A 12,566-nucleotide genomic window follows, 5' to 3' on the forward strand; every position below is an offset into this window, starting at 1 on the left:
CCAAATGCTGAATGTTTTCTTTGATAAAAGGAGGCTGATTCATAGTGGGATGGGGAGAGGGAGCATGGGAGGAATAGACAGACAAACTCGATATAGGGCAGAGGGTTGGAGGGAAAGGAAGGGGGCATGAGGTTATAAATGATGGTGGAATGTGATGATCATTATTATCCAAAGTACAGGTATGAAGACATGAACTGGTGTAAATATACTTCATATACAACCAGAGATATGAAAAATCGTGTTCTATGTGTAAAAAGAATTGTAATGCATTCTGCTGTCATATTTAAAAAAAAAAAAAGTAGAACCCAAGGAAAGGCTCATCCCTAGGACTTGTTTTTCTCTGGGTATAGGTAAATTTTTATCCTATAACACAATTTCTTTTAGGGACTATAACTTAACCTGGCACCGCTAGCTAAAGTGATGTTTCTCAACTGGGGGTAATTTTGGCCCCAGAGGATATTTGTCAATGTCTGCAGGATGCATATTGGCATCTAGTGCAGAGTGTTGGAGAGTCTGTTAAAGATCCTACCATGCCCAGCACAGCCACTTACAACAAAATGTCAATACTGTTGTTGCTGGGGAAACACTGCCCTAAAAATATATCACTTAAAAAAAAAGCATATAAAATGATCTCTTTTGCCCCAAACGCTGATTAACTTTTGCCAACCTTTGAAACTGTTAAAAGTAAGGCTAAACAGGCAACCATAATTACTTTAAAAACATTTCTTAATGACCTGATGCAAATATTTCTTGGCTTAATTAAATCTAAATTTGTGTTACCATGTATGGGTAAATAAAATTGCTTATGATAATAGTAGGGGTCATCAAAGAAGAAACCCATGACAAATAATAGGAAATGAAACCAGTTCTAAATTATTATAGATTATGAATCTGCAATATAAGTAACAGCTAAACTGGCTCCTAACATTGTTTAGAATTTTCAAATTTGGATGAATACAAAGTGCAATTTCCACCTTAACAAAATGTCAGAAGTTATTTATTACAAAGATTGGAAGTTATATGGATCCTGGTGGACTATATGTGATTGCCCCCCCCCCCCCATCATGAATGCTCCAAAGCTAGTTTTATTGAGCCTTTTGCTTTTTAAGGTTTCTTCTCTTAAATTTGTAAATATCACTTACACACTTTCCTACTTAGTAATAATTCTCATTTAACAAAACAAACTATATTTTCAAAAGTTAATATTTTTCCTTTATTAAACAGTCAAAAGGATTATGCAAATAACATGGTTCAAAAATTAAAATGATATCTTGGTTACTACCTGGGAAATTTTATAGAGTAAGGAGCCAATTTGGGAAATTCAAGTTTAAAGGAAAGGAAAAAGAAGATAATAATTTTACACTTATGCCTCATATTAGTATGTCAGCCAATATAAGACTTTTTTGGAGGGAGGGGTATTGAATTACTTTAATTATAGCTATGTAGTGTTGGCTCTGGAAGTAATCATTATCTTTTTCATTTCATTCAACAAATGAAGGTCTGATTTCTTATATACCATATATTTTAAATCTGATCACAACTAATGTTGAGAGGAAAAATGAATACTTCTTTCTGAGTTAATTATACAAAATAAGCACTCTCTGGCAAAGAGAATGAATAAATACTCTTCTATGTTAAAACTGACAATTCCAATCTTCAAAAACATCTATATTTGATATTCATTAAATTCAAAGATATTTTTGTATGCTACATAAATAAAGCTTGATTTTATAATATATTCCTAGAGGGCTGTATCAATATAAAATGATTTCGGTATGTAATATATAAACTTTGTATCATAAACCTTACATATATATTTATAAAAGGTTATTTTCAGTAATGTAAGATGTATTCCTTTTGTCTATGATACTATTCCTGTTTTCAGTAATGGTTTATAGGTCTTCTAAAAGTCACAATTATATGTTCAGGAGACCAATAAACACCATAAATCCAATCACAGAGCACAGTCTAAATAAAGATCAAATTTTGGTAAAAAACACTGTCATCAAGAGTCAGTAATAAGAAATGCTCTAAATTGGTCTCATATGTCATTAAAGTTAGGAGTTTTCAGAAGCCTTGTTCTAGAAAGTCTGCTTCATCATTTAATTTTATTTAACAGTTACCTAATATGACATTGTCAATGTAGCCAAATATAAAACAATCATAAAGAATATTTTTGGCTACAATTTGGTTTTTGATCTGGATAATGGATCAGTTTGTTTTACAGCATTTAGTTTACTCACATTAGAGAGGTCTTGATGAGTTTGAAAAAAAATCTTTCTCACTTCTTAATTCTTGTTTTATAGTACTATGAGTTTTATGTATATGCAGAGTGTACACATTTTATTTTAGACTACTTTTCACACACATCCATAATTTGAAAATGCATACTTAGAAAATTAATGGCCACAGCTTTTCCTGTTATCTACCAGGTATATTTCATGTTGTGAAGGTATGATTCCTTCCTGACATTCTTTAATAATGCCATATAAAATAACTAAAATTTGAACTATATGTATTTTGTATTTTACATCATTTGTGAATTATATATGAAAAAAGCTACACTTCAAACTTTATGAAAAATAAAAAGCAAAATACATCTTTGTTGAGAGCCACAGCCAAAGGGGCCCCAGCAAACTTCCAGCTGCCAGCAACCAGCTGCCAGCTGATGATTGGCTCACAGCGGCCCCAGCAACATCTAGCTGATTGGCTCCTCTGCGGTGATGTTCATTGGGCTGTTTCCCTGCCCTTCAGACTGCCGGCTGATGATTGGCTCACAGCAGCCCCAGCAACATCTAGCTGATTGGCTCCTCTGCAGTGATGTTCATTGGGCTGTTTCCCTGCCCTTCAGACTGCCAGCTGATGATTGGCTCACAGCGGCCCCAGCAACATCTAGCTGATTGGCTCCTCCACGGAGCTGCTTATTGGGGGACTTCTTTGGCTCCGCCCACGCAACCCAGCCAATCGGCCTCAAGAACAGGAGGATTGTGGGAGGTGGTGAGGTTTGTGTGGGGGTGAGAGGCTTGTGGGAAGCCGATGGTGGCAGTTGGGCTCTGAGGGGTTTTTCCTGAGGAGCGGTTTTGTTTGGCGTTTGTAGTTCTAAAAATAAAGTTAGTTTCTTTTGACAAGTGGCTCCTGAATTGTGCCCAGCCAGACTGCGGCACATCTTGTTTTCAGTATTATTGTTTACTTTGCTTCATAGAAGTTATATCATGCACTTCACAAAACACAATATAGCCTTTGCCTTCAAATTTTTGATAGATAAACTGAAATGATTAACCCTGCTTTCAAGATCTATTTCTAGAATTACATAAATTTTCACACATATTTCTATTTCCATCTTGTCAAAGACCTATAGTTTTTATTACTATAGAATTATAAATTTGATAAACAGATTAAATCATTAACAGTATTTATAAATAAGTAATAGTATTTAATAGATAAGGGTCTATAACAAACATGCACTCTGTTGGCTAAATATTGTTGTCACTTACCAGCTCTTCCTGAAGTTGGGAAATAAGTTCATCCCTCTCTTTCAGCTGTAACTTGAGCATAGAGCATTCATCTTTCATTATATCCTATAAAAACATCAAAGAAACAGTATAATAAGCTTAGCCCTTTCACTTTGCTCTTAATAAAGAAAGTCAACTTCACACAATGAGAAATAATTACATCTGAATAATGAAACTCAAATTTCCTCTATAGCATGATATTTTAAATATTATATTCTAACAAAAAAACAAGCTAATGTATCCAATAATGTTATTATGTTATACATGATTTTATATAAGAATCATCCATCCATCTATCTCACTAGTCCATTATGTTGCTTCAGACTGAAGTGAGTAATTCTTGATTCTTTCCTCTTATTTTTGTGCATATATATTCAGTGAAATAAAAATAATCATACTCTCAAAGAGACACCGTATAATTTGTTCCTTTGTTTTAATTAAATATTAATTCTCAAACCTGTGGCCACTAAGCAGTCTTATCACCCATGATATGTGACCCTCTCACTGGAAGTCTTTGGGCATTTAATCTTCTCACTGTGCAGGCTACCCACAGTGATGGACTCTATGTACATAATGGATCCATACCCATGACCCTTCCCATTCTGTGCTGCTAACTACTATCCTCAGTTCAGAGTCCCCTGACTCTAAGTTGCAGCTCATTAATGTTTCTATTTCCTGAAGACGTAAATAGCACTGTCCCACACACATGACAACTCAACATGCAGCTCTGCTCTTGTCCCACCCTGAAACTTCACTTCTGATTATTTTATGTTCCTATTCCTTAAAATACCAACTAGGAAGTCACCCAGTACTCTCAGCTCCTACTCACTATGAACCAAATCTGATACCTAATTCATTAACCTCTACTTCCCTCATATTTCTTGGACTTGGTCCTCTCTAGTTCACATTGTTTTACTCTAGGAACTCATTGCTCCTTACTTGAATTTCTACAATAGTCCCTAAAATGTTTTTTTCTTACATCTATCACTTTTCCTATTTATCAGTGAGATTTTTCTAATTGGGAATGGATTCTTTCTCTTCCTAATTTAACAGAGTATCGTCTTTTTTATGGAAGGGGAAAAAAAAAAGCCAAAACTCTTTGGCATGGCATATTGTTCCCTTCATTATCTTTTACTTACTTATTTCAAAAGCTTCAGAATTTTTGATTTCCACCCTCCTTTTACTCTCTGTTCACTCCTACAGATTTGAAATTCATTGCTTTATGTCTCCTTGCTTTACACATGAACATCTTGGGATTTTACTGCCCTCTTTTCATCTCATCTCTCCATTTTACACAATATCTCATACTCTAAGACTAATATAAACTTCTACTTACCTCACAGGAAAGTTTTCCTTTACTGGTTGAGTTATGCATTCTTTTGGGGAAAGGGGATAAGCCATAATATCTAACAAAATATTATTCCATACAAAATTTCTTGAGCTCTTTGTTTTTCTCCCGGTTTCATTGGATTACTTTAATTCCTTTTTCTCCCCACTTGAGCCTTTAGACTCTATTTCTTTAGCATATTATTAGCACCAAACATAGTAAATGACACCATCAATTCATCTTACCTTCCCTTGAAAGTGCTTTCATTTTGTTTGTTAGACAATACAAAATTCTGGGTCACTAAAATTAATTTGCCCAGTTATTGATAGAGAAGGCTTTTATGAATTTTCTTTTGATGGCATATAATATTTAGCATGTGCTAGTCTGCAAATAACTGTAAATAATATATTACCATCTACCTAATTTAAAGTTGTGAAACTGTGAACTTCATGAAAAATTTCCCTGGGAATAAAATATGAGAATTTTAAAAGTGAGCATATTTTCAGAAAACTGTTTCTTCATAATTCCCATAAACACAAGAGAAGCAAATCTTCCACTTTAAACTAATTAATCAACAAAATTTTGATTAGTAAAAATACTGTTGATAATCAATGGCAACAAAAATACTTTGTTGATTAAGTCTCAGGTCCCTTTTTAATGAAGGATTCACTGAGTAGCTGTGAGGATTGTGGTTAGCTGACTACTTTCAGCTGTTAGCTCTTCCAGCAAGAAGTCCAAGATCATTACTGGGTGGTCTGATACAAAGGACTGATTTAAGGCAGTGGTGCCTGAGATCTAGCTATTCTTCTCTCCAACCACAGACTCCACAAGAGCTACCCACTTTTCCTCAGCACGAGATTAGTCTCCTAGGTTCTTGGATCTGGAGTTCCTTGCTCAGCTGAAAGAATCTGTTACATGGAGATGAATAACAATACTCTCTCAATATTCTCATTATATCCGCAAAATTCTGCAGCATATTGACAAGATGATCTATTGAGTTTGAAAGCATACTGATGTGTAGAATTAAAAGGTTTTTAATATTCTTGGGTTTCAAAATAAGATTATTCCATTAACCTGTGGGCTAATGACCAATTTAACCTTGTGATTTTTAAAATGCACATTATTCATAGTTAGAAAACATAATTTTAAAATGATGATATCCTTACTTTCTCATTCAATTATAATTAATTTTAGGGCCAAAATTCGATTGTATTATTTCCTCCTTTCAATAATATTCATAAATATGGCACTCAGTATGGTAGACTAAAAATGGCTGTATATTTGTGATACTAACGCTGCTCTCCTAGGATCTGGTCTGTTCTAACTGACTTTGCATGACTAATAGAACATAGTGGAAGCAACTCTGCATGACTTTCAGGTCCAGGTCAGGAAAGGCTTCTCAGCTTCTACAGTGTGTTACTTAGAATGTTTCTCTTCAGACTACTCCTTTGCAGAAAGGATCTAACAGATATGCTGAGAAGTACAACCACATGGTGCTCCCACTGAGAGAAGAGCAGTATCTGAGCTTCCAAAAAACATGCAGCATCAATTACAACTGTAAAAAGGAGCCACCTTGGACATTTAGCCTTCAGGTGACTGCAACCTCAGCACCTCACTCTTGTCTAAGAAACCCAAGAGACCCTAAGCTAGAATCACCTGGTTGAATCATTTTCAAGTTCTTGACTTACAAAATTGTAAATAAAATCCATGATAGCTTTAACTCATGATGTTTTGGGCTGATTTACAACAGAGATCACCAGGATATATGGACAACTTCCAAATTATTATAACTAGAATTAGTATGAGTGACTTACTCTAATTGCATAAAATGCATACAATTAACTTTTATAATAAAATATTTCATGATGTAATTTTTATTTTTTGATTTAAGCTATATTTAGAATGATTTCAAGTAGCCTGTTTCAAGCATATCAGGAATGTTCTTATCATCTAAGCTAAGGAACTCAGAAAATGAGCTACTATATTACTATACACTTATTTTATAAATTTGGAAAGTTAGTGACATATAACCAGAAATTGCGGTGATTAGTCCCAAATTCAGTTTCCTGACTTTAGTCCCATGCCTTCTATGATATATTTTCACCTGTAATTAGAACCACTTCATTGTTTAAGACTATAAATAGAAATCAGGTATCAAAAAAATAAAAGCAAGCAGAAGCTGTCAGTCACCTGGAAGTCTTATTTTGAAATTAGAAACACACATACGCAAAAAAAATCAAATACTTTATGATTTACAAGCCATTTGTAAACAAAAAGGTCAAAAGATTCTAAAACCAAGGAAACAGACCACTATATCAGTGCTGATGAGTACAGAATGTTTACGAACAAGTGAAAAAGGAATAGAAAACAGAAACATGTCAGGGGAGGACAGCAGGTCAGAGATTAGAAAACACAGGAATGAATAATAATTGACAATGTAGTTTGCAGCTCTTTCTAAATAAGTGTAATTCTTATGTTGACTTAGCTTTAAAGTAGCATACTGCCTATGACAACTGGTAGCTAATGAAAATACAACTCCAGGGGAAGAAAAGCCTTTCAATCATCGAAAACTAGGTAAATAAGAACACTATTTTAATTATTTATTATTTTTTAAAAATAACTGAAACTATTTCATAATCCATTTCATTATTAATAATATACATGATGGTATTAAATTTTCTTTTTATAAACACTTAACAAAAAATTATAAATCTACCTTTACATGCTCACTAAAAAGAACTAACATTCTATTGATCTATAATAGTATGTTTTTTTCCTCTAGTGTTGCTTTCCTGGAAATATAAAAATAATAAAGCATTATATATTATTATGTTTTAAATAGCTGTACTACAGGTTGAACACCCCAATCTGAAAACTGAAATGCTCTGAGATCCAAAACTTTTTAATGCCACAAGTGGAAAAATCCACACCTGACCTCATGTGAAAGCTTGTACAGTCAAAACACAGGAGAACTAAAAATATATAGAATTACTGCCAACTAGGTGTATCAGGTCATATAAAATATAAATGCACTTTGTGTTTAAAATTGGATCCTATTCCTCAGATATTGCATTGAGTATATAAAAATATTTCCAAATCTGAAATAATTCTGGTCCCAGGCATTTTGATAAAGGATATCCAACCTGTACTATATTAACTAGAGATAAAATGCACATAGTTTAAAATTATCTTTTTACCTTTTTTTTAAGAACTAGCAAATGTATTACCAAAGAGTACCACAGATTGTATATCATAAATCTTTTTCACAATTAAAACTGAATGATTCTCAGATATTACATATATCCTGCTTTACTCCAGTATTCATAAGAGATATTCGTGAAGCTTATATATAAAACACAAAATCTATGCAATTTTTAAATATATATTTATATGTATGTATATATATTTATATGTATATATATTTATATATATTTATATGTATGTATATATATATATATTTATATGTATGTATATATATATGTATATATGTATCTATATATATAACATTATTATTTGTTATTAAAATTGTTGGTAGTTCTTTTTTAAGGTAAAGAATGAATAGATGTACAAAGCCAGCATCTCAGAAAAGCATTTTTTAACATACAATTCAAACCAGGAAATTGTATTATCCTTTGTCATAGTGGTGTGTATGCATATATATATACATGCACACACCCACGTGCGCGCGCGCGCGCGCACACACACACACACACACACACACACACACACACTAGAAATTTCTTCGTGTGTAGGTATGTTTTTTTTTTACTGCAGATTCTGCAGATTTAATTCAGGGCTGCTCTATGGCTGACCTACACCCCCAGTTCATTTTTATTTTTATTCTGAGGGTCTTTCTAAGTTGCCTGGGCTGGCCTTGAACATGCAATCTTCCTGAGATTGTAGCTGTGCATCACCATGCCCAGCAGATACCTAGTAATATTTTCAAGTAATTAAAGAAGAATTTTGGGAAACCAGCATTATCTTTTCATCTGTAAATGGTAGTCTTAGGAAATCCTAAGAATTCTTACGGATCTCCAGCATTAAAAAGATAACACCTTATAAAAACACAGAATCATCTTTTTTACCTCCAGAATCTTTCTTGATCGGCTATTGAACAAAATGATAGAATTATGGGATAAGTAGGGTTTAAAACACAAAAAAAATGAAGCACAGAAGACCACTGCAGCAAGGGTAATTAAAAGGCAAACACTCATTATAATACCAAGAGCCTGAAATTTGGCTCATCACCTGTCAGCAAAATTCATCTTCATCGTAGTTCAACATTTTTTGGAATACTTAAAAAAATTAGCCTACAATGAAAAATTTGCTAAAATGTAAAATTTGTTTCATGCAACTATAGACTTATTATTTCCAAGTTGATATTGTTCTCTCTGATTCACATACTTACACTAACAAAAAAAAAATGAAGTTTTAAAACTCGTTTAAAACAATATATTCTGGCTGGGCATGGTGGTGCATGCCTGTAATCCCAGCGGCTTGGGAGGCTGAGACAGGAGGATTGCAAGTTCAAAGCCAGCCTCAGCGAAAGTAAGGCACTAATAAGCAACTCAGTGAGACCCTGTCTCTAAGTAAAATACAAAACCAATATAATCCATTGACTCATTTTTTTTCTAATTATAGGGAAAGTGGACATAACATTTTAATCTAACTCAGGATCATTATAAGAAAATTACTAGACACTTCACTTGTGTTGTTTCACCCAGTACATTTGTATAAAACTTCAATTTAAGGATAAACATTGATGTTCAATTTTTCTAAAGCTATTTTAAAATAAAGAGTATTTTCCTGATGGAAGTATGAGAATTTTCTCAGGGTCATTTAGAGACTTACTAGGCAAACAATATTAGCTTTCTGATGTCCAAAAGCCCCTAGGTTTCATAAATATTAATTTTGGCCAGGCACAATGGTGCATGCCTGCAATCCCAATAACTCTTAAAGCTGAGGCAGGACTATTGCAATTTCAAAGCCAGGCTCAGCAACTTAGTGAGGCTCTAAGCAACTTAGCAAGACTGCGTCTCAAAATAAGTAAAAAATGGGTTGTGCATGCGGTTCAGTGGCTAAGTGACCCTGGGTTCAATGCCTGGTACAAAAAAAAAAAAAAAATCAATTTGGAACTACACTTAAGACACAACTATCTTTATAAATTCATCATAATGAGCTTCTTAACAAATAAAGCTGACAAGTGAAAGTGATAAACAGTTTTTATCGTCCCACAGGAAACACTCGTCAGGAATTCCTGGGGCAAGAAAGGTCCTTATAAATGTGTCAAGAAATCCTCTGATACAGCATTTTTCCCCCCTCAGAGAAGACAGGCAGAATTTTTGTGTGTGTGACCAGAAAGCAATTATTGAAGTGTCCCTTTCCAAAATATACATTATAGAAAGAAAACAAATTTTCAAGTGGTTATAAAAACACTGTGTTGAAAGTTTCTTTCTATTATACAGCACACTTAATTTCTTTTCATGCTTTCAATATGAATAGGGGAAATCTTGTGTTTCTGTGTCCTGGATTTTATAAGAAATGTTTGAATACTATAATGATCTTACTTTCTGGAAGGTAAAAATGTAATCAAAGACATCTAAGTTATCAACCCTACCAGGCCTCCTCTACTCTATCCAGGCCAAGTTGCAGGCAATAAGGACAGGCCCTAGTCCTCAGAGCCCAAGAAGTTATTCAAATTAGCCAGTCTACAGGTTGCCTGGGAGCCCATCCTTAACCCCATCCTGCTTTCCATGACATTCCCAACAGTTCCTGTTGCTATTCTTTCCCCACAGGCAATAGTTTGCAAGGTCCTGCAGGGCAACCTTTGCCCCTTTGGTGCCATTAGTAACAAACAATTCTGTCAGTGTGATGAGTCAGTGTTATTTCTGTCTCACCACCTTAAGCACCTTTAAATGTAATTGAATATAGTGCCAGCAGGAGTGTGTCTGCTGGTAGTGACCACCCTTCTGCCCTCCTCCTGGAATGAGGAAGCCAAGCCATCTCTTGGCCCCTAAACCTTTACCTCACTGCAGTGCCAAAAGAGACTGTGCATAACATGGGGGGCTGCTTGACAATACATATATTCTCTTTGTTTTAGATACAAAGGGAAAGTTATGCCCTTATGATTTTATCTGTTAATAAAGGGCATTAAAATCAGAGAGGACAGACTTCCCTAACATTAACAGATCCTTAAAAAAAATGTGTATTATTTTGTTTTACGGGATGCTGAGTTGTGACACTGTTGAAGAATACAGAACTAAGTAATGCTTTAAAGATGTTTCAAGGATTCTGGCATAATTATAGAATTTTGGAGAGGAGGAAAAAGCAGAGAGTTCAATATTGTGCTGTACAGAAATTACAGATAATGTGACTCAATTTAAGCAGTGGTGTCAGGCAGTCTAGGAGGTCAGAAAACTAAAGTGCAAAAAGGCAATGAACACCAGCTGAAGCTAAGGATTGCAGCTACAAAACATAAACCACTATTACATAGTAAGGAAAGAAGTAAAGGTCATGCTTTGTTCTTTTTTAGAGACACTAATGGATAGCAACAGCACACACAGTAGTACATTCAGATACTCATTATCTGTATCATTGTAAAGCAGGAGTCTTTTAAGATAGTATATAAATGAATTTGGTAAAAGTAGCTTTTTTAACACATGAAGTAGAAGCACTTTGAACAATTGCTTATGTAGTGAATTCCTGCACACATTCAACTATGTAATTAACTTCCATCACAAAATAAAATCTTGGGCTCAAAGATTCTATAAATTTAAATGCAGTCCCAAATCGGAAATATTATTACATCACTTTTCTAAGGTTCAGTTTTCCTCATAAAATTGGGTTTGTGGCATATTATCTGCCCAATAAGAAGCTTTCAAGTACATGTAAGGGGAAAAATCCTATCAGGTTGTGGTACACAGAGTATCTAAAGTGGCCCTCAGAGTTGTCCTGCCCATCTCCAGAGTCTGTCAATATACAAAGATATCACTCCAATGGTTATCTTCTGTTTTATGGCACAGATGACCCTAAGTACGGAGGTGATCCAGGTGGGCCTAATCAGTCACATGAGCCCTTCAAAGCAGAGGCCCTTCCCTGGATGGAGTATAAATGATACTTGAAGCATAAGAACTGACTACTGAGGGTGCTTTGAGGACTGAAGAAGCCAAGCAAGAAGGAAAGAAGGAGGATTTCAAGCCACGAAACAGGTCTTCAGTTGACAGCCAGCAAGGACATGGGGACTGCAAATCTGCAACCCCAGGAAGTGAATTTTCCAATAGTGAGAAAAGTCCCAAGGGGATCTTGGGTGTTAACTTTTGACTTGTGAGAATGACTAAAAAAAAAAAAAAATCTTTATTAAGTCATCAAGTTTGTAGTAATATGGGTCACAGGGACAGAAAACAAATACATGCACAAAGACTCAGAGAAAGACTTCTTGAGAAAGAAATAATCTAACCAGAATCCCAAAATTTAGAAGAAATGTATACATGATGAAAAAAGGGAAGTGATTTTCAGAGAAAGGCAGGATGAAGATTCCCAGAGGCACAAGTTTGGAGTTTAAGTAGTATTTTGATATAGTGGTATAGAGATGCGTCTATTGACAAAGAGAAAAAAAAAAACAGAGTCACAAGTCACTTATTGTGTAATAATAAATTCAGTGTTATTCAGAAAGCTATGGTACATTAATTGTGAATTCTAATCCATTAGAAAGTATGATGAGATTTAAA

The 12,566-nt window shown here is 34.4% G+C and overlaps 1 protein-coding gene across 1 annotated transcript in view; it reads right to left on the bottom strand.

Moving 5' to 3' along the window:
• The window catches only part of CCSER1 (coiled-coil serine rich protein 1), a 677,753-nt gene that overhangs the window by 114,038 nt on the left and 551,149 nt on the right, over positions 1 to 12,566 (bottom strand). The window contains exon 8 of the mRNA XM_081304852.1: positions 3,495 to 3,578. Within this exon, the coding sequence (XP_081160978.1) occupies positions 3,495 to 3,578 (84 nt within the window). The remainder of the gene's footprint in view (positions 1 to 3,494; positions 3,579 to 12,566) is intronic.

Source organism: Spermophilus citellus (assembly GCF_964194105.1).
Source record: "Spermophilus citellus genome assembly, chromosome: 8".
NCBI lineage: Eukaryota > Metazoa > Chordata > Mammalia > Rodentia > Sciuridae > Spermophilus > Spermophilus citellus.